This window comes from Sebastes umbrosus, chromosome 21, assembly GCF_015220745.1.
Source record: "Sebastes umbrosus isolate fSebUmb1 chromosome 21, fSebUmb1.pri, whole genome shotgun sequence".
NCBI lineage: Eukaryota > Metazoa > Chordata > Actinopteri > Perciformes > Sebastidae > Sebastes > Sebastes umbrosus.
The window spans coordinates 1,036,600-1,056,825 of record NC_051289.1 but is presented as its reverse complement, the minus strand read 5'-3'; the positions used below and the strand labels follow the sequence as shown (position 1 = coordinate 1,056,825).

The window sequence follows — 20,226 nt, the reverse complement described above, 5'->3', positions numbered from 1 at the left end:
CCATTTAACTTCATTATAAATATCATTTATATTTATTTTACACAGAGAAAGGTTAAGAAATGTGTGGTAATTAGTAAATAATAGTAATAATCCACAATTAAAACTCTGTACTATATTCATTCATGGAGCTCTCCAAGTCACTGCATGTTCTACAACATTATCCGGCACATATTTCAGGATAAAAGCCTTGTGTTAACAAATGAAGGAATTCTGTCCATAGAAAAAACGCTTGAGGGCTTTTATTTTGAAATGAAAGCAGGAAGTGTTGATTTAAACCCCGTACTTTATCAATTCATGGAGCTCTCCAAGTCACTGCATGTTCCACAGCACTGACTGCTCATATTTCAGAATAAAAACCTTGTGTTACCAAATGAAGGAATTCGGTCTATAGAAAAATGTGCGCGGCTCGCGTCAAAAATAGGCGAGACCTCTATTTTCTAGAAGAGACGCAGCTGAGACGTCTCACGCGGGCAGTGTGGCTGCTCTAACCTGTTAACAGGGACTGTTTGTAACTTTTTAAGCGTATAAATGTACCGGGTCGGGACACATGCACGCTCGCGTGTGGCCGCTGTCTCTGCTCCTCTGCCTGCTTCACTCACACAGCGCGCGTTCTCGCTGTCTCGCTCCACCTCTCACGTGCATGCTGCTCACTCCACACTGCAGAAGAGTTAGTTTAGCTCTGAGAATATCTAGTGAATGTTCAGTGGACGTTTGTGCAGAAATAACTGCTGCAGCTCCTCCAGACCAACAGAGGTTTCCCGTGTCTTGTGAAGTGACGGGGCTCCGCAGAGAGAAACGTTATCGTCTCCGACCAAAACTCGGGCGTCTCCCCCGTTCCCTCCGGCCGCGGTCGGGAGGCTGAGGCGGGAAAAGCCAACACTAGGATCAGCATTGATTCATGGAGAGACCTTGGTCTGGTCAGCTAACATTACTGCCAAGCAGCTGAAATATAGAGTGATATTGTGCTTTTAGCTGACGTGTGTCTCCTCACTGTGTTGAGCGATGCTCCTTCATGTCTATGTAGAGCGAGCACAAGCGCGAGCAACAGGACGCTGACTTTAGTTGACTTAACGGACACAGGTGAAGCTGTTAACAAGACATTTCTGATTCTTACTAACAGGCCCTTTAATTAGATAGTATTAATCTAAATCTGTAAAGAATAAATGGTAACTAATATTGCCAAATAAATGTAGCGGAGTAAAAAGTACAATATTGAACTAACTTCAATTGAATACTAAATTACAGACTTGTAAAATAAAATGACCAAAGCAGTTCACTGTCTAAAAATTAGGGCAATCGAATAAAATATTTAATCGTGATTAATCGCATGAAATCACATTTATCTTTTCAAAATGAACCTTAAAGGGAGATTTATCAAGTATTTAATACTCTTATCAACATGGGAGAAAATGGCTTTGAAAATGGCCATGACAGTTTTTCCTTGACAAAGTTTAGCATAAGATTGGAGCGTTATTTAACCTCCTTCAGTATGACATGGTTGGCACCGATGGGTTCATCCGGTTTACTAGTTTCATATGACACCAGTATCTTCATCTCCAAAATATCGATTGCGTTAAAGAAATTAGTGGCGTTAAAACGATTTTGCGTTAACGCGTTAACTTTGACAGCCCTACTAAAAACGCTCTTGGTACGTTTCCGACCTCCGTAACCTAACCGAATAAATGTGACTAAAGGCAGCAGTGGTGTTACAACCGTGTAAAGAAAGACACAAACGTGGACAGCATTTGATTCACACACCTTTCCTTAATATAATCTTTATTGCTTTTTTCTTATTGGGTTGAATACAGAACAGGTTTACATCTCTTGACTTTGTGAAACACTGTCATGTTTTACAAACAGCAGGGGGCAGGAGAGGACAGACGAAGGGAAGGAAGGAAGGAAGGAAGGAAGGAAGGAAGGAAGGAAGGAAACACAACCACAGAAAAGGTTTTCCAGATGATTGTGTGTTAATGCTTTCTGATTGAGATTCAGCATCTGTGTGTGTTAAGAGGAGGGATGTGTTAAAATCTCCTCTCCGACGTTTCCCTTTGACCTCTGACCAGGACAGGAAGTTACACTGGAGGGTTAAACCAAGACAGGAAACACTTCAGGCTTCAGGTTTGAACCAAATGTCCCGAGATGAGAGGGGAGAACAGAACAAAAACAATGTCAACAATATTCTGGCTATAAAACACCAAAAATCCAACGACATCTTTTATCTGTTAGGGGATGACGAGTTCACAGTCAAGTGCTAAATGTAGTGATTGACAGTTCTGAATCATTATTTAAAATAAAAAAGAAAAGACAAAATAATCAGGACTTGGAAAAGAACAAGTTGCAACTCAGGAAATAAGAACATGAAGCATTTCGAATAATGGATTTGTGAAAGACCCTGAGAGCGAGAGTATATATATTTTTATATTTATATATATATATATGTGTAGCACGAGAAGAGATGGAGAAAGGAGAAATCATCCATAATTGAAATTAGATTAACATGCAAAAAAAAAAAAAAAAACCTAACCTACAACTCACCCTTTAACTGAACACAATGGATTTTCACAGTTTTATACACATTTATATGTCATAGAGAAAAAAATAAAACACAAAAAAAAAATCATTTCTCAGCCAAACTAAAAATAAACAACAACAACAACAGACCCAGACAGCCTGTTCTCATATACAGGAGATCTACATAAAGCTTTTTGGATTCAGAGGGATTCTTATTGCTAGTCCGATTCGCACCCCGGCACGCCGCGCCCTACGGCAAGCCGGTTAGTCCACAACACAAACCATCAGTTCCTCAAAACAGTTCTGCAGCATAAATGTGATATTTTTAATACATGGCTTCTTCTCAAGTCATCGTAGAAGCTAACACACACACACACACACACACACACACACACACACACACCTGGGCTCCAAATAAATACATTTAAAAACAGTCCACGTGCATTCGAATGGAAGTCCAGTATTCATATGGCCGTGCACACAAACACACACGCAATCAGACGTACATATTCCCGAGGGAGAGGGATATAGAGCTAACAAAACATAAAACAGTTGAGAGAGAGAGAAAGAGAGTCTCTTCACGGATATGAACAAATAAAGAAAACATCATCTAAATTTACTCAGAATTTCAACGTAATCCAAAATGTAGATTTGGTATCTCATAATTAATGGAAAGGGCTTTGTTTGTGTGAAGGCAGTAGCAGCCCGTTCTCACCAGCAGATGTCAGCGTGAAATAAATACATTTTGTCATGATGTGTGGATTCGCTCGAGTAAATCGCAGCAAATTTTTATTTTGCGTCAGGTTCCACCAAAGACTTTGACATGCAACGAGACTTTTACATGGTCGTAATGTAAATGTGGCCCGATAGCGAACGGTTTGAACGGCGCCGACGGAACGAGGAGCCTGAAAGGAGGAAGTTATCGTAGCTTATTACACGGCTGTGTTGAATACTCCATTCTGATTGGCCAATCACGGCGTTCTGACTGTTGCTACGTACAGCAGACCGTTACTATGTATAACAGACTGTTGCTATGTACAGCAGACCGTTGCTATGTATAGCAGACCGTTACTATGTATAACAGACTGTTGCTATGTATAGCAGACCGTTGCTATGTATAGCAGACCGTTACTATGTATAACAGACTGTTGCTACGTACAGCAGACCGTTGCTACGTATAGCAGACCGTTACTATGTATAACAGACTGTTGCTACGTATAGCAGACTGTTGCTACGTACAGCAGACCGTTGCTATGTATAGCAGACCGTTACTATGTATAACAGACCATTGCTACATATAGCAGACCGTTGCTACGTATAACAGACCGTTGCTACGTATAGCAGACCGTTGCTATGGGCGCAGCTCTGATGTCGGACTCTGGAGGACTGTTTTTGCATAAAAATATTGATTGCTTCAGTAAGTAGCCGTGTAATAAGCGGGATAATGTTCAGCTAGCCGGTCATTGTTGTGAAAGAATCCCCTTCAGGGCGATGAGAAACCCCTCCGCGAGCATAGCTCAATCTACAAAACTACAAAGAGTCAGGTGTGAGGACATTTTGGGATTGGGAATTCAAACCAAAGTCTAGCTTTCTTGCCCGTGTGCATCTCTCCGATCCAGTCTGCTCCAAACATGAAAACCCCCCCAAAACGACCTTCCTCCATGACTTTTACTGTTGTATTTAGCACTACTTCGCACAAGGCATTAGCCGTTGACCAGAATGGAGCAAGGAAGTGGTAAAGCAATAAAAGAGACGATCAAAATGAAAGGCTTTGAATGCCCTGCGAGTTGATTTTTGAGAGTCTGCGGGTCCATGTGGACCGGACTGAGGAGCCACGATACAGTTAAGGCGCTCTATATTTGGGGAAACTGATATTTTATTCTGAATTGATTGCTTCAAAGATAAATTAGTCTTCAAACATGCTCCTGCTAAATGCTGGGGCTCAAAACAAACCAGTGGAAACTCTCTCACTCTCTTCTCTCTTGATTGTGTCGCGATGTTCCACTGTAGTAGTACTAGTAGTAGAAGTAGTAGTAGTAGTAGTTTTGGAAGTTGTTAGTGCCAGTTCACAGCAGCATCCAGTCAGTCAGACAGTCAGTCCAGTTGTGGTTGTTCAATATTTCTCGCTGTTTGACTGACTAAATGGCTGACCGTCGCTACCTTACAGTTCCGTTATGAGCCACTGAGGTTCGATTCGTTTTTGATTATGAGGTTGCTTGATATATATATATATATATATGAAAAAAAAAAACATGTACAAGAAGAAAAATTAACTATATTCATCTTCACACGACAAAGAAAATACACATACAGACTACCCGTCCCCTCTGGTCGTGATATCAGGATCAATAACTGATCAGAACTTCACCGCCTGTTTCTGTTGTGGAAATGTCCGGTTAGAATAGCCCTTCAAATTGTGTTTGTTTGTGTCTGCAGCAGAGCACGGTAATACAGTTCAGGGACACCCCCCCTCCCCTCCCATCCAACCATCCATCCATCCATCCATCTATCCATTCATCCATCCCTCCATCCATCAATCCCTCCATCCAACCATCCATCCATCCATCCCTCCAACCATCTATCCATCCATCCATCCCTCCATCCATCTATCCATTCATCCATCCAACAATCCATCCATCCCTCCATCCATCCATCCCTCCAACCATCTATCCATCCATCCATCATCCATCCCTCCATCCATCCCCCTCCCATCCATCCATCCCTCCATCCCTCCATCCATCCCTCCCTCCATTTCACCCCGTCATCTAGCTCCTTCTGGAAATCATACAGAGATTTGAAAAATGTATATTCCGGTTTCCATTTGAAAATTACAATTGATTGTCTCTAGCGCCAAATCCATAACCATAACCATAACCATAACCATAACCACGTGTCCTCGGGTATCTGACCGTTCAGTTTAGGCGTTACAAAAACAGCTGAAGTAAACGTCTCGTAGAAATGTAGAAAAAGGCTCTTCAATTTGTCTCTGGGTGGACAGGAAAGAGGGACATGTCCTCCAAGCTGACTGTTACATAGAAGAAGACTAAATAAGGACAAATGGTACTAAAGCGGTCCAGGGCCAACTCAAGATAATACTGGAAGGAGACTAGCTAGGCCTGCTAAATGCAGTTAACCAACTCAGCGATGCGTTAGCTTGATCAACCGGTCCGGTCAGTCAGCCCTAGCTAGCATGTGTTTGTGCTTGATAAATAAGGATCTACTGCACAATGCTAAGGCTAATGATGGGAGCTAGCTGGGGCTAACTGGCCGTACCAGAGAGATAAAGCAAGTTAAGGCATTCGTAGCTCGGTTAACGTGTCTGGTCTCGTCAGGTAGCCTAAGTTAGCTCGTGTTTGACTCTGTGGCTGATGTCCGTTTAGCCACCACGGGCTAATAACTACAGCTAGCTAGAGTCAGGCTGCGGTGAAGACTGAGCGCTGTGTGTGTGTTAAGGCTCACTGCGCTAACCAGGCTAGCAAAGAGTTCGCCCTGCTAGCCCTGTTTAGGAAGACATCGGATTGAAAGCCGACACAGCTGCTCCTCTGTTGTTTGAATGGTCGCCGTTAGAAAGCAGAAGGTGAGGTAAACTGAACCTGGGTGACAGGTTAGCCGTGGAAAGAGCGTTAGCGCGCTGGAGGCCCTGTGATAAACCCTGGAGGAACACTAGAGGGCGTTGATGAGAGACAGGTGGACGTCACACACATTCGTGCACACACAACAAAAAAATTGATTTGTTCAGTTATAAAAAAAAACAAAAACACAAAACACAAGAATTCCCCCCCGACACCTAAAGGTCACTGATAATCACACACACGCAAAAAAACAACCCCAAATACTCTAACACCACGTGCCACATGTTCACCTCTCTGTACACACATGGAATCAACTGAGAATGATTATGAATGAGAAATTATTGACAGACAAACCAACTCGGAGGGTGGCTTTGAGGATAAAGGGATCAATAGTGTGACGGGTTTTTAAAAAAAACAAAAAAAACATGGAGAACACAAACTGATCAACACAATATCTGCCCTTTCAAAAGTTCATTTTCACACAGAAATCTGATGACAAGTTTGTGAATGTTTTTTCGTGAGCCGGCCGAGAGACGGCGATGGATGCGGAAGCGAGCAGAAAGGAAGGCGAAGTGCTGACCTTTCTTGTGTTTTCCAGTTACAAAAAGCTTCCGTTGTCGCACAGTAAGAGACGACCACCAGCCACCGGTGGAAGTCATCGTGTTGCTGGTGAAACTGGGTTCAACCAGCCACCGTGGCAGCCTACCAAAGATATCAAAACGGCTGGTCAAGCTGGAGAAGTGGCTGGTGAAGTTTGGAACGCCGCCAAAAGAAGTTCCCCCACCCTGACTAGTCCGCTGTCAAATCCGAAGCTGGTTCAAATCGTAATATGGGATTGTTCGGTCTCCGTTGTGTGGCCGGAGCCCAGCTGTGATTTAAATACAGAAAAATAAACGCAGATACTGACAGTCCATCTCTGTCTTTGTCTGTCCCCCTGCGTCTCCTAAGTTGATCATCAAGTCTCAAACAGAATCTAGAACAATAATAAATCATAACTTTATTCTTTTTATTGCTGAAATATAGATTCCCCGCACAAAAAAATAGTAATGCAAATCATTGTCATCATAAAAAGCTATAAAAATTAGATCCATCCTCCGTAATAATGCAGATAAAGATATAGCAAAAAGCATCTCTTAGAAGTAGGACTAGTAGTAAGGCACTTCAAGAAAACGAGGTTTTCGTCTTTCAATCAAAAATATTTTTTCCGGGCTGGTTTTTGCATCATCATCAACATCATCGATGGTGTAGCGTCGTTCCGCCGTATGGCACTGTGGTGACGTTGGTTTAGACTGCCGGGGGACTTTCCCCTCAGTCTACCCCCACCAGAGGAGGCTCTCCGTTGGGCAGGATGTGCTCCAGAGGGGGCTTGGCGTGGATGTCTAGCAGCCCCTGGATGAAGCCCTCTGTGGGGGCAGCTGCCACGGACTCCTCCGGCAGAGAGCTGGAGGATGAGGGAGAGGGGTCTTTGGAGAGGTTTGATTCGGGCGTCGATTTCAGGTCGTCGTCACTAGTAGTTGTCTTTGTGTCAGTAGCTTGTTGGCTGGGAGTCGTGTCAGCGGAGGGTCGTTGTGCCGCAGACTCTGCAGAAAGTTCAGATTTTTCCCCGGCGTTCGGGTCTTCGGAGGCGGCGGTCGTCGGCGGTTCTGACTCTGCTTGTTTCGCGAGGCATTCTACCTCCAACGTGGCTGATTCTGCGCCGTCGACCTCCTCGTCCTCCTCTTTTAAGTCCTCCTCCTCCATCTCCTTGCCCCCAGCGGCGCCGCTGCCACAATCGCTCTCGTTCTCTGAGGGGGGGCAGGTGGAGGGCGGGGTCTGGGTGCAGGAGTCTCCGTCCTCGCTGGCGTCGTCGTTCGCGCCCGAGGCTCCGTCGGCCCCGCGGGGCTTCAGGTGGATCCTTTGGTGGCGGACCAGGCTGTGCTTCAGGGTGAAAGTCCTCTCGCAGGTTTGACACTGGTAGGGCCGCTCACCTGGAGGAAAACAGAGGGAGGAGGGATTGATATGCAGAAAGAAGATCCATAACACAAAGACAAAGGAAGCAAACGATGGAATAACAGAGACATGCACACTATATACACAATATACACAATATAAATACAACAAAATGTTAAAATAATAGGAATTAAAAAATACATTAAATAACAAAATAACAGAAAAATAAAAATACATCAAACAAAAATGAACATTAATACAATATTTAAATGTGCAAATTAGAAATACATTGAAAATAAAAATATAAAAATATTAAATTTTAATTAAGTGAAACAAAATAAATAAATATTTATACAACAGTGAAAATAAAAATATTATAAATATAGATTCATTAAATAAAAATATAAAAAACATTTCAACATAAACAAAAATACATTTTAAATAATAAAATGCATGAAAAAAAATAAATGAGAAATAAAAAAAATTAAAAAAATATTATGCAAAGAATAAAATAAACACTATTAATAAATAAACATGAATCAGTAAAAAAACAAACAAAGTTTCAATGTTTTAAAGAAAAACAAATAAATTGAAATTTAGAAAATATAAAGACAATAAAAAAATATAATAATTATTAAATAAGAAATAAAGTAAATTAAAATAAAAAAATAGAAATAAAAGATAATCTAGGGCGAGTAGCATGTATAGATACCTGTGTGTGATCTCATGTGTCTGGTCAGGTCCTGCAAAGACCAGAATCTCTTTCCGCAGACATTACAGATCTTCTTCCTCTTGTCTACTCGTCTTCCTGACGCCTCTCCTCCCTCTAAACTCTTTGGTTCTGACGCCTCCTCGTCACTCCTCTCCTCCTTCTCCTTCTCCTCCTCCTCCGACTCCCCGCTCTCCCCTCCCTCGCTCTCCCCTCCCCTCACTCCTGCTTCCTCCACCTCCATCTCCATCGCCATCTTCTGCTCCTCCTCTTTCTCCCCCTCCTCTTTTGGCGATTTGGCGGCGTTGCTCTCCGTCGCCTCCTCTTTCACCGGCGGGTTCTCCTCCACCGGCGCCGGAGTTGGTGTCTCCTCGGAGAGGTGCGCCCTCTCGTGACGAGCGAGGGTGGTGGCGTAGCGGAAGCTCTTCTTACACACTCGACACACATGTTTGTACTCCGGCTGCTGCTTCACCGCGGGGCTGCTGGAGGAGGAGGAGGAGGAGGTTGCAGAACCTTTCTCCTTCTCTTGGATCTCTGTTGCTATTAGTGGAGCAGAGGTAGAGGATGATGAGGTGGAGGAGCATGAGGAAGAGGATGCTGGTAGGGAGGGTTGTTCTTCCTGAGCGGGGCCTGACGACGTGGAGAGCTTGAAGTCGATCAGCTTTTTGCCGAAGTTTAGGTCCAGACTTTTGTTGCTGTGGCAGTCGTCATCGTCGGCGCTCTCCACCTGAAGGAGAATTCAAGGAGGTTAAATCAACACTGAATGTAGACGGATGATTTATCAACATCAGATTGGTCTCAACCATCCTGTTTGTTTTATAATCAAACTAAAAGGTACGGTGCTGGGAAGCGAGGCGATCCCTCGCGATGAGAAACGCCCCTGTGGACACGTACCATAACACCGTGTCCTAACTGGATGCGGCCCGAGCGAGCGTCAGCGACAAAATCAGCTTGATTACATTGTTTTCTATTGGAGTGTCCTAGCTGGCTGCTAGTGACGCGTCGCAACATGGACGAGGAGCGGCTGATTTTCAAAGGGGTCCCTTGACCTCTGACCTCCAGATGTGTGAATGTAAATGGGTTCTATGGGTACCCACGAGTCTCCCCTTTACAGACATGCCCCCTTTATGATAATCACATGCAGTTTGGGTCAAGTCATAGTCATACCTTGGTGCTGTTGCTCTGTGGAGGCAGTCTTCCCTGTGCTGCTGTGGTCTCTGGCGCCCCCTGCTGGTCCGGATGCTCCGTGGTGTCTGTCTCCTCCTGCTCTGCATCGTCGGCAGCTGGACTGCAACCTGCAGCATACACTCATACATGGATCAATTATGCAACAAAATGAATGTGTGTAATAATAAATAAAAGGTTCTGTAATACAAATACCATCAAATGTGTCAACTAACTAACCATATGATTGTTTTTTTTGGGACATGTTATGCCTTTATTAGACGGTATACAGCCGAGACAGAGATGGGAATAACACGTTGCTGCCTTTACCAATAGGCAGGGCTGACGAAGTTAGTTAACCTAACCTGCATGTCTTTGGACTGTGGGAGGAAACCGGAGAACCCAGAGAAAACCCACGCTAACACGGGGAGAACATGCAAACTCCACAGAGAAGGGCTCCTCTGCGACCCTCTTGCTGTGAGGCGACCACTACTAACCACTGCACCAACCAACGGATGTCCAACCTCAACTTAATAACGACAACAACAACATAACATTAAATCAAGATGCTTCAATTTACCCCAAATTTAGCTTCCAGTAATCCAGTCCTTTAATGGAAACACTTGAATCTAGGGCTGCGACTAACAATTATGTTCATTATCACTTAATCTGCAGGTTATGTTCTTGATTAAGTTCAGAAAATGTCAGAAAATGGGGATCAAAATATGCCCTCGATTATCTTGTTTTGTCTGAACAACTCCCCAGAACATTATGAGAAATGACTTGAACAAATACAATACAAATACTTGAACATGTTGCTGATGAACTTTTTGATTAATCCGATGATGATTTTCCGATGACTAACCGTAGCTCGATCTGTGGGTGGGGCTTGACTGCACGGACCCCTCCTCTTGCTGCTCTGAAGGGGCGGGGCTCTCCGGTGTGAGGGCGGAGCCGGAGTCGGTGGAGGTGTTGAGGCTGCTGAGGTCTTGTGCTTCTGGTGTCATCTGCTCCGTTTCTGACTGACTCTCTGTAGGACACAACACAACCAATACTCAATACAGACGAGTCAGTCAGTCAGTAAATAAGACAAAGACTGGATTCTGCTCTTCAAAAATTATACTAAACTTTCAGACTTTTTCCAAGAGATAAACTTTAAAGGGACTGTATGTAAGCTTTTACACCTTTCAATGTTTTTTATAGCCAATGTGTGAACAGGTTGGAACTAAGGCTCTCAATCGATTCAAATATTTCTAAACTAACTCTTCTGCAGTGTGGAGTGAGCAGCATGCACGTGAGAGGTGGAGAGAGAGAGAGAGAGAAGGAGCGCGGTGTGTGAGTGAAGGCAGGCAGAGGAGCAGAGGAGAAGAGGAGCAGAGTACAGCAGAGACTCCGGTCCTGGAGACCAAAGCTACGGTCTCCCCCGCGTCCTCCGACCGCGGCCAACACTGTTTAACAGACGGGCTTCACTAGATACAACCAAGAGGTTTTGGTGCTTCACTGTAGTTTGTGATGGAGTCTGAGTCTGAACAGCGTAGACACACGCGAGCGACCATGAGACACCGACCAGCAATGATTTATACGTGTTAGAAGTTACAAACAGTCCCTTTAATGCTGTTTAAGTAACTGTTACGTGAGTGTGTTTCTGACCTGCGCTCTCGTGCGAGCCTTCGTCTCCTTCTCCGTCTCCGTCCTTCTTGGCGAGGGCAGCGTTGCGTCGCAGCGTTCGGTGGGTCACGCCGTGTTTCCTCAGCAGGTGGCGCTCACAATTGGATTTGGTGGAGAAAAAGGCGTCGCACTTCGGACAGGGGAAAGGTTTCTGGCCTGAAGAAAGTCAAAGGATTTAAGTGAGGAGTGGGACCTCCGGCCAACGTTTCTTTGATTTTTTAATTTTTTATGAACTTTTCCAATAAAGAAGATAATTAGACAGTAAATCAGTTAAATCTGGACACATAGAAGTAGGTGCAAAAAGTACCTTTACTTAAGTAAAAGTACCAATACAACACTCCATTACAAGTAAAAGTCCTGCATTTAAAAGTTTACTTAAAGGGACTATTTGTAACTTTCCGAAATGCTTCTTAACAGCTTCACCTGTGGCCGTGAAATCAACTAAAGTCAGCATCCTGAGGAGACACACGTCAGCTAAAAGCACAATATCACTCTATATTTCAGCTGCTTGGCAGTAATGTTAGCTGACCAGACGAAGGTCTCTCCATGAACATGATTTAGATCTGATCCTAGTGTTGGCTTTTCCTGCCTCAGTGCAGGCTGAGGCAGCGGGGCTCTGCAGCATGTCTTCCTGTTCTCTCCGCCCACAGCCGGAGAGAGCAGGGAGACACCGGCACCCGGTCGGTAACGAGACGATAACGTGTCTCTCTGCGGAGCCCCGTCACTTCACAAGACACGGGAAACCTCTGTTGGTCTGGAGGAGCTGCAGCAGTTATTTCTGCACAAACGTCCACTGAACATTCACTAGATATTCTCAGAGCTAAACTAACTCTTCTGCAGTGTGGGGTGAGCAGCATGCACGTCTAGAGGTGGAGCGAGCTGAGCGAGAACGCGCGCTCTGTCTGAGTGAAGGCGAGCAGGCAGAGGAGGAGAGGCAGCGGCCACATGCAAACTCGCATATGCGAGCGCGCGTGTGTCCCGACCCGGTACATTTATACGCTTAAAAAGTTACAAACAGTCCCTTTAAGTAAAATTACAAAAGTATTATCAGCTAAATTCAAATGCTCTGGTCAACAGAGAAGAAGTACATTTAAGAACTCTAGATAGTTATCAGTCCTTTGTGATTAGAGGCTCTAAAGAGGTAATGTTCGTTATTCAGTTAAATGAGGCTTTGTGTCACTTTGGGCCAACATGGAACCAGCGTGGGACCTGAACAAAGCCCCCGTGTGTCGATGTTAGTGTTGTGTATTACCGGTGTGAGTCAGCATGTGTCTCTGCAGGGAGCTGGCCCAGGGGAACACTCGGGGGCAGAAGGGGCAGGTCATCTTCTGGACAGAGTTGGAGTAGGCGTTCTTCTTCCCTTTGGACTGCGGCGGCTTCACCTCCTCCTTCGCTCCTCCCTCCTTCTCCTCCTCTCCTCCTGCTCTGTCATCTGTTCACAGGGAGGGGGTTTCAGTTAAGCCTCAGTGCATCATTTAATCATCCAGTCTGACTGTGTCGTCCCTCCTCCTACCTCTCTTTCCTTCCAGGTCTGCAGCTCCGGTCTGCAGGTAGGTGCTGAACTTGTTGGCGTCAGTGGTGGCCAGCATCTTCTCCACGCTGGCAAACTCCCCGCTGGACTCCAGGTCGATACCACCACCGCCGGCACCGCTGCCAACGACGCCTTCGACGCCTCCCCCAAATCCGCAAACGCCCTCGCCGCTGCCCTCGCTGCTGCCCAGGCCGCTGCCCAGGCCGCTGCACTTGCTGCTGCCCAGGACGCTTCCAAGGCTGCTGCCCTCGCCGCTGCCCACGCCGCTACTCAGGACGCTGCCCAGGACGCTTCCCAGGACGCTTCCCAGGACGCTTCCCAGGCCGCTTCCCAGGCCAAATCCCAGGCCGCTTCCAAGGCTGCTGCCCACGCCGCTGCCCACGCCGCTGCCCACGCCGCTGCCCACGCCGCTGCCCACGCCGCTGCCCACGCCGCTCACAACGGCCTTTTCCTTCAATGCCAGGGCAGCAGCTTTTTTCCTGGACCGCTTTCTGTTGGACAAAGACGAGGAAAAAGAGCACAATACAATTTTATTTCTTTTACTTTGGCGCCATCTGGTGGTAGAATCAGTAATGGCACTCTGGTAGACAATAAAAAGTAGAAACCGACTTTCCCTCTCCTGCCGTTGAAGAGACATTTCTTTAAGTCTACATCTGATACATGTGCCTACCAAATTGTGTACATGTAGGTGAAACGTACCACGAGGGCTGCTTCGTTGACATTTTGTTACCGAGCCCCCCTTGCCCCACCCAAGCACAAAAGTGTGCACGCCAAGTTTCGTTTGTTTTGAAACAACCCTAACCCCTCAAAAACAACTTCCTGTTTCAAGGTTGAACTATGCGTCGCCACGGCAACGGCATTTCACGAAAACTCAAAAGCTTCGCCTTCCGGCATCATGAAGGTCTCATCATTCTCGTGACCAAATCTGAGGTGGATCTGGTTAACCTGCTAAGAGTAGTACGCCAAAATATAGCCACTGTAACTTCCTGTTGCCTAAAAATAACAGTCCGATCTATTAGCTTCTCTTGATAAACAGAAACCTTATTTCAGTGTCAGTTTGACAAATGCAGCAGCTGTGAAGATGGAAGTTGTTTTAGTTATTAATGAAGCTCACATACCTGGAGGATCCCTCTGACGTTTCTTTACGTTGTGTCTCCAGAACAGCCGAGGGTCCCGGGGCGTCTGCAGCAGAGTCGGGCTGAAAGGAGGCGACAACCGCCTGCGGTTTGACCTCCAGCGCGGCGGCCTCTCTCTTCAGCAGGTCTGGAGCTCCGGAGACGGAGTGGATGATCTGAGCGATGGAGGCCAGAGGAGGGAGCTCCTTGAGGGCAGTGGAGGGTGAGGAGGCGGTGGGTTTGGGGAGCAGCGGTTTGAGACGCTGCACTCGGGAAGAGTTGCTGAGGTTGGGGAGGGATGCTGGGGGAGGGGTGGAGCCGGGGGGGAGCTGGTAGCAGCCGAGCTGGGGGTGGGGGTGTAGAGGAAGCAGCGCGCTCGCCGCCTTCTCCTCCTTGGACAGAGCCAGAGCCAGAGCCAAAGCCTGCTGCTGCTCCACGATGCTGCTGCCGCTCTGCTCCGTCTTGATCTCCCTCCTCTCCCTGTCCTCCCTCCTCTGCCTCTTGCTGGGGATGGACAGATCGATGGGCTGGTCCAGGAAGGAGAAGTCGAAGCTGGGGGAGACGTTCTCCAGTTTGACCCCAGGGGACCCCGCCTGGCTGCCGGTTCCACGACCCTTGGCGGAGAAGTCCAGCGGCTGGTCCAGTTCTGCAGGATAAACCACGTTAGCCAGCTCCTCCACCTTCACTGCTTGGAGCGCCTGAATCGGAGGCTGACCAATCCCGTTCAGTGTCATTTGATTCACCGGAGCGGCTCGGGCAGAGGCGACGGTAGCGACGGGTGCGCCGGCAGGAAAGAGCGTGGCGATATGCTCCTCGATCTCCCTCTCCTGCACCTCGGGGTGCTGCTTGAGCAGGTGATGGATGCAGTTGCGTTTGGCCAGGAAGGCAGCGCCGCAGCGCCGGCACTCAAACGGCTTCCTCTGGCAGCCGTTGTGTGTGCGCAGGTGGATCTGCAGCGCCCGGTAGGTCTTCAGGTCCTCGCCGCAGAACCGGCACGTCGTCTCAGCTCCGGTGCAGCCCGTCTCCGTGTCCTGTGTGGTGGTGGTTGTTGCAGAAGTGATTGCCGCGGCGAGGTTCGCGGTGGTGGCGGAGGTGACGTACTTGATGTTTCTCTCGATGTCCTTCCTCGAGGTCTTGAAGTGCTTCTTTCTGAGGTGGCGCTCGCAGTTGGCCTTGACGGTGAAAGGATAATGGCAGACCCGGCAGACGTAGGGCCGCTCGCCGCTGTGTGTCCGCAGGTGTCGGATCAGCGTGGCTTTGTCTGGAGCCACGTAGTCGCAGATGTTGCACTGATGTGGAAGGATGCCGAGGTGGAAGCGCATGTGAGCCTGCAGGACGCCAGAGAAGGAAAACACCTGGTCGCAGAATCGGCATGGGAACGAGCCTTTAGCCGAGCCGGCGTTGGCGTTGTTCCCCCCTTTGGTTCCTGGCTTTCTACCGCTAAGCCCCGCCTCCTCGTGTACTGCCGTGGACGCAGCTGGCGGCGAATCAGACAAAGGCGCGTGAGCGTCACTCATACACTCTGCGTCCAACTGGCTTCCGTTGCCAGCTGAAGAGGAGGATGAAGAGGAAGAGGATGAGGAGGGTGTTTTGAAGAGAGAGGGGGTGGGAGGTGGCAGGCTGGGGCTGATGCAGCCCAGTGAGGCCTGCTGGGAGCTCTGGAGGGGGGGAGGAGTCGTCGCCGTGAGGCTGGAGCGAGGGGTGATGGGAGGTTTGGGCTTCAATGGAGGCATCGCCTTCTGACCCTGGATTTGACCTGCAGGAGAAGAAACCAAATGTTATGCACAGAGTCTTTTAGGAACTATTGATCTGTTGATTGACCACTCAGCCGACACCCACCTTGACCTCCGGCAAATCCTGGAGCCTTGGCCAGAGGCGGCGGGGTCAGTCCCATCTGATTCGGCGCTGCACTCGCCACTTTGAGGATCTGCTGGATGTCTGCCAGCTCCATGATCCCGGCTCCACCGGCCTCTCCGGGTTTGACCCCCGATGAGGCGGCGCTGGCTGTGGCGGCGCCCCCGTCAGGCTGCAGGAGGAAGCCAGACTGGAAGGGCTGCAGGGAGAGCAGGCTCAGGGCTTCTCTCTGGGAGAGGCCGTGCAGGGCGGAGGCGGAGCCCGAGGCCTCCAGCAGCGGGATGCTGAGGGCCGCCAGACTGCCCACACCCAGACCCACACCCAGACCCAGAGCCAACCCCAGACCTCCGGACAGGAAGGCTGAGGCCGGCTCCTGGGGAAGGCTGGAGGACGGCGGCTCCACGTGGATCACCTTGATGCTGTCCAGGTGGGCCTGATGGATCTCATCATCTGTGGGACCAGACTTCACCTGAGAAATAAAGACAGCATCCGTCAGAGGACATCTCCAGAGCTGCATCCTTATGTCTTCACATTTATCCAAAACATTCTCAGTGGTTAACACGACAGCTTCACAGCAAGGGGGTCGCAGGTCCAAACCCGGCTTCTGTGTGGAGAGTTAGCATGTTCTCCCCGTGTTAGCGGGGGTTTTCTCCGGGTTCTCAGGTTTCCTCCCACAGTCCAAAGACATTGTTGTCTCTAAATGTCCCGTAGGTGTGAATGTGAGTGTGAATGGTTGTCTGTCTCTATGTGTCAGCCTGTGATAGTCTGGAGACCTGTCCAGGGTGAACCCCGCCTTCACCCACTGTCAGCTGGGATCGGCTGCTTTTCTTTGTCTTCTATCATCCTGATCGGACCCATTGGGTTGAAAACATATTTAAATATGTCAACCTGAGGTCTCGAAAGCTGGAATGCTAATTTTCTCACATATTGTCGACCAAACAATTTATGGATTAGCCAACAAGACGTTCTCTCCAAGAGGACTTCTGTGTGTCTTTCACCTTCATCTCCTGATTCGATACCATCACAACACTTGGGTGGCGATTCGACATTACAATTTATTGTTAACTTTTTTAACACTAGACAAATGAATCCAGTAAAAATGTTTGATTTCCAGCATGTATGTAGTCAGAGATGTCCTGAAGTCAAATATATCAGGATCATTGTCAGGAAGTATTTATTATCCAGCAACCCAGAAATCAAAGAATAAAGACATTTCACTCACAGATTAGTGGGATTTTCTATTTAATTTATAATGTTTTATACTTCTGGTGAATATAATCCAATCAATCTTATTTCCATAGATGTATTTTGTAGATACAGTTCCCTTTGTTAACACCTTATTTTGAAAAGTGGAAGTAATCCCACGTGTGAGCATGCAGCTTTAGCCGTAATGTCTAGCTCTGCTCTTCCTGTCAATGTGTGAAACCCAAAGTGTTTCCATCCTTTACTGGATGTGTAGTGTTTACCACGCTGGATTTAACATGGGAGGGTGCAGGTCGTATCCACGACGACCCTCCAACGTTTTATACTTCGTCGTTCTAATAATACATCCATGCTTTCTGCCCACTGTGTTTTAGTTATTGAAAGGATATGACGTCCGTTACTCAGACTACAACAATAAAAGCAGTAACTTCCTTCTACCTCCACTTCATTGATTTTTTTCCCACCTCTAGGGAATAATGGTGAACATTCTGAGTCTCTTCTTGGAGGCATTCACGGTGTTGTAGTCAGTTGTGTGAGGAATAACAAAAGAGCCTCAACCTACCCCGCTGAATACGGTGAATTAAGGGATTTGTATGCCGCTATGATAGAATCTTACCTTGGAGACGTGCTGAAGACCCAGCGCTTCCAAGAAGCCGGCCTGCTCCGAGTACAGGACTTCTTTCTCAACATCCGGACTGCCGTTTTCTGCAGCTCCATCCTCCTCCATTTCCTGCGTGTCATTGGCGGTGGGTTTGTCGGGATGGGAGGTGGTTTTGTGGAGCTCCAGGGCGGAGCGAAGGGGGAACGCTTTGTCGCAGCAATCGCAGACGAACCGGTGGAACTTGCTGATACAGCGACGAAGGTTTGTCTCGCACCAGACCTGAAGGGAAAGAGAGCTGATTTAATACTGACCCTAAAAACCGACGGCACGACATGACTGATGTCTAATCGGCGGCGTGTGTCCATACCTGTGCGATGTGAGCGAACTTCTTGCAGGAGAAGTCTATGAAGGCGAGGTCGTTGAAGCCGGTGGGGATGGAGGGGTTGTTCTGGATGAAGGGGCGGCCGCTGGGGTCCTGGGGGAGAATCTTATGAACCCCCGCGTTGTGGCGCAACAAACCACGGTGAGTTCGGAAAGACAGGCAGCAGAAATCACACCTGCAAAACACACAAGCAGGGAACTTACATCGGAGGATTGACCTGCCTGAGAGTGTGGAGCAGAAAGCAGTGACTTCAATACGTGTAATGGTTTGGTTGCTTCTAAATACCTGCAGAAACTGCTCTCTAGTAACCACATGATACCTGAGTTTGGAACCAAAACTATATTTTTTATAAATACCATACTTTGAGAATAACTAAAATATTATCCTACAAAATCCATCATTTCATCTAACAAATAAATATGATCTAAACACAAGCAGATGTACAAGAACCAAAGTTCAACACCAAGATGGAGACGAACAAAAACCAAGATGGTCCCTTTCCTTCCTTCCTTCCTTCCTTCCTTCCTTCCTTCCTCTCCTTTCTTTACTTCTTTTCTTTTATTATTATCTTTCGTTATCTTCATTTTTATTCTCTTCTCATCTTTTCTTCCTTTATGTATTCTTTTCTTTTTTCTTCTTCTTCTGTCCTCCATCTTCTGTCACGCTGTTTTCTCTGTTTTATATGACAGTTAACTGAAGATCTCCGAGTTGGTCGGTTTCCGGAGGATTGCGATCTCTACTTTCCGACATCTTAGAGACTAAACGATTGATATTGAAAATGATCGCCCTAATTAATGGTTGGTTGCATCCCTGAATGCTCGGTGGTGACGTGTCTCTACGAGTAGATGTACGTGTTTCAATGTTAAACCTTCAGAGGGAGCTTTTGGTTCTGGAAAGCTCTTCCTCACTTCTTTGAGGCTGTTCTACGGTAGGAGTTTAAATGAGAGGAGATGTGATGTGTTATATCAACGAGGGTCCTCACTTGTATGGAAGAGTGTTTATGTGTGACAGAGATAACCCCTGGTGGCAGAGCTGGTCCTGTTAATCGCTGAGAGGACAGCTGCTCACTGTCTGCCACAGTCACACACTCTTATCACATCCTCTCTGTGTGTGTGTGTGTGTGTGTGTGTAATCCCCTCGGAGGGTATTTGGGGGGGCAGGAGAGGGGACACACACACACACACCCACCCACACACACACACACACACACACACACACACGTGACCATATGTGGACCGGCACTTGTTGAACTCCCTCCACCTCCCTCTTTCTCCATCACTCCTCCTCCTCCTCCTCCTCTTCTCACTCTGGTGTGTGTGTGTGTGTGTGTGTGTGTGTGTGTTGTGTTGTGTACACAGTGTGTGGGCCTGCATGTGTGTGTTTTTGAGCGTCACACCGGTGTGTGAGTGCAGGCTAATCCCACAAAACCAAGATGGAGACGGTTAAAAACCAGAGAGACGAGAGTACATTAATATTGTAGTTCTTCAATGTGGAGCTGGTTTAGATACTTTGTGTCCTGCTGGGTAGATGAGTAGTGTAGTACTTCATCATATCATGTGTTTTGTTTATGTTAAAAGTAACTAAAGGTATCAAATGAATGTAGTGGAGTACAAGTACAACATTTAACTCTGAACTGTAGAACAGTAGAAGTAGAGGAAGATGGAAACACTCAGGTAAAGTCCTAGTACTTCGTGTACTTAAGTACAGTACTACAGTAAACTGTCCCACAAGATAAGAGGACAAACATCAGTGTGTGTGTGTGTGTGTGTGTGTGTGTGTGTGTGTGTACCTCAGTGCGGTGTCGGGGTGTGTGTCCATGTGTGCGTCCAGCTCCAGTCTGGAGCTGCAGGTCTTGAAGCAGATTGGACAGGGCAGCAGCTCCTCTTCACCTCCACGAATCGCCGCTGCAGCCGCCGACTCCTCCGCCGCCGCGTCCTCCACCACCTGAACACACACACACACACACACACACATTAACACACCATCA

General features: G+C 47.3%; 2 protein-coding genes across 5 annotated transcripts in view; both read right to left on the bottom strand.

Moving 5' to 3' along the window:
- The window catches only part of LOC119480982 (NACHT, LRR and PYD domains-containing protein 12-like), a 705,305-nt gene that overhangs the window by 38,089 nt on the left and 646,990 nt on the right, over positions 1 to 20,226 (bottom strand). The window lies entirely within an intron of this gene.
- rreb1a (ras responsive element binding protein 1a) overlaps positions 6,312 to 20,226 on the bottom strand; it is a 73,268-nt gene continuing 59,353 nt past the window's right edge. For all 4 annotated transcript variants that reach the window (XM_037757648.1, XM_037757649.1, XM_037757647.1 and 1 more), the window contains 12 exons: positions 20,029 to 20,183; positions 18,225 to 18,414; positions 17,873 to 18,136; positions 16,039 to 16,522; positions 14,203 to 15,955; positions 13,067 to 13,575; positions 12,806 to 12,985; positions 11,536 to 11,709; positions 10,751 to 10,915; positions 9,889 to 10,016; positions 8,725 to 9,448; positions 6,312 to 8,050 (listed from right to left, as the gene is read on the bottom strand). In XM_037757648.1, coding sequence (XP_037613576.1) covers positions 7,392 to 8,050; positions 8,725 to 9,448; positions 9,889 to 10,016; positions 10,751 to 10,915; positions 11,536 to 11,709; positions 12,806 to 12,985; positions 13,067 to 13,575; positions 14,203 to 15,955; positions 16,039 to 16,522; positions 17,873 to 18,136; positions 18,225 to 18,414; positions 20,029 to 20,183 — 5,385 coding nt within the window. In that variant the 3' untranslated portion in view covers positions 6,312 to 7,391. The remainder of the gene's footprint in view (positions 8,051 to 8,724; positions 9,449 to 9,888; positions 10,017 to 10,750; positions 10,916 to 11,535; positions 11,710 to 12,805; positions 12,986 to 13,066; positions 13,576 to 14,202; positions 15,956 to 16,038; positions 16,523 to 17,872; positions 18,137 to 18,224; positions 18,415 to 20,028; positions 20,184 to 20,226) is intronic.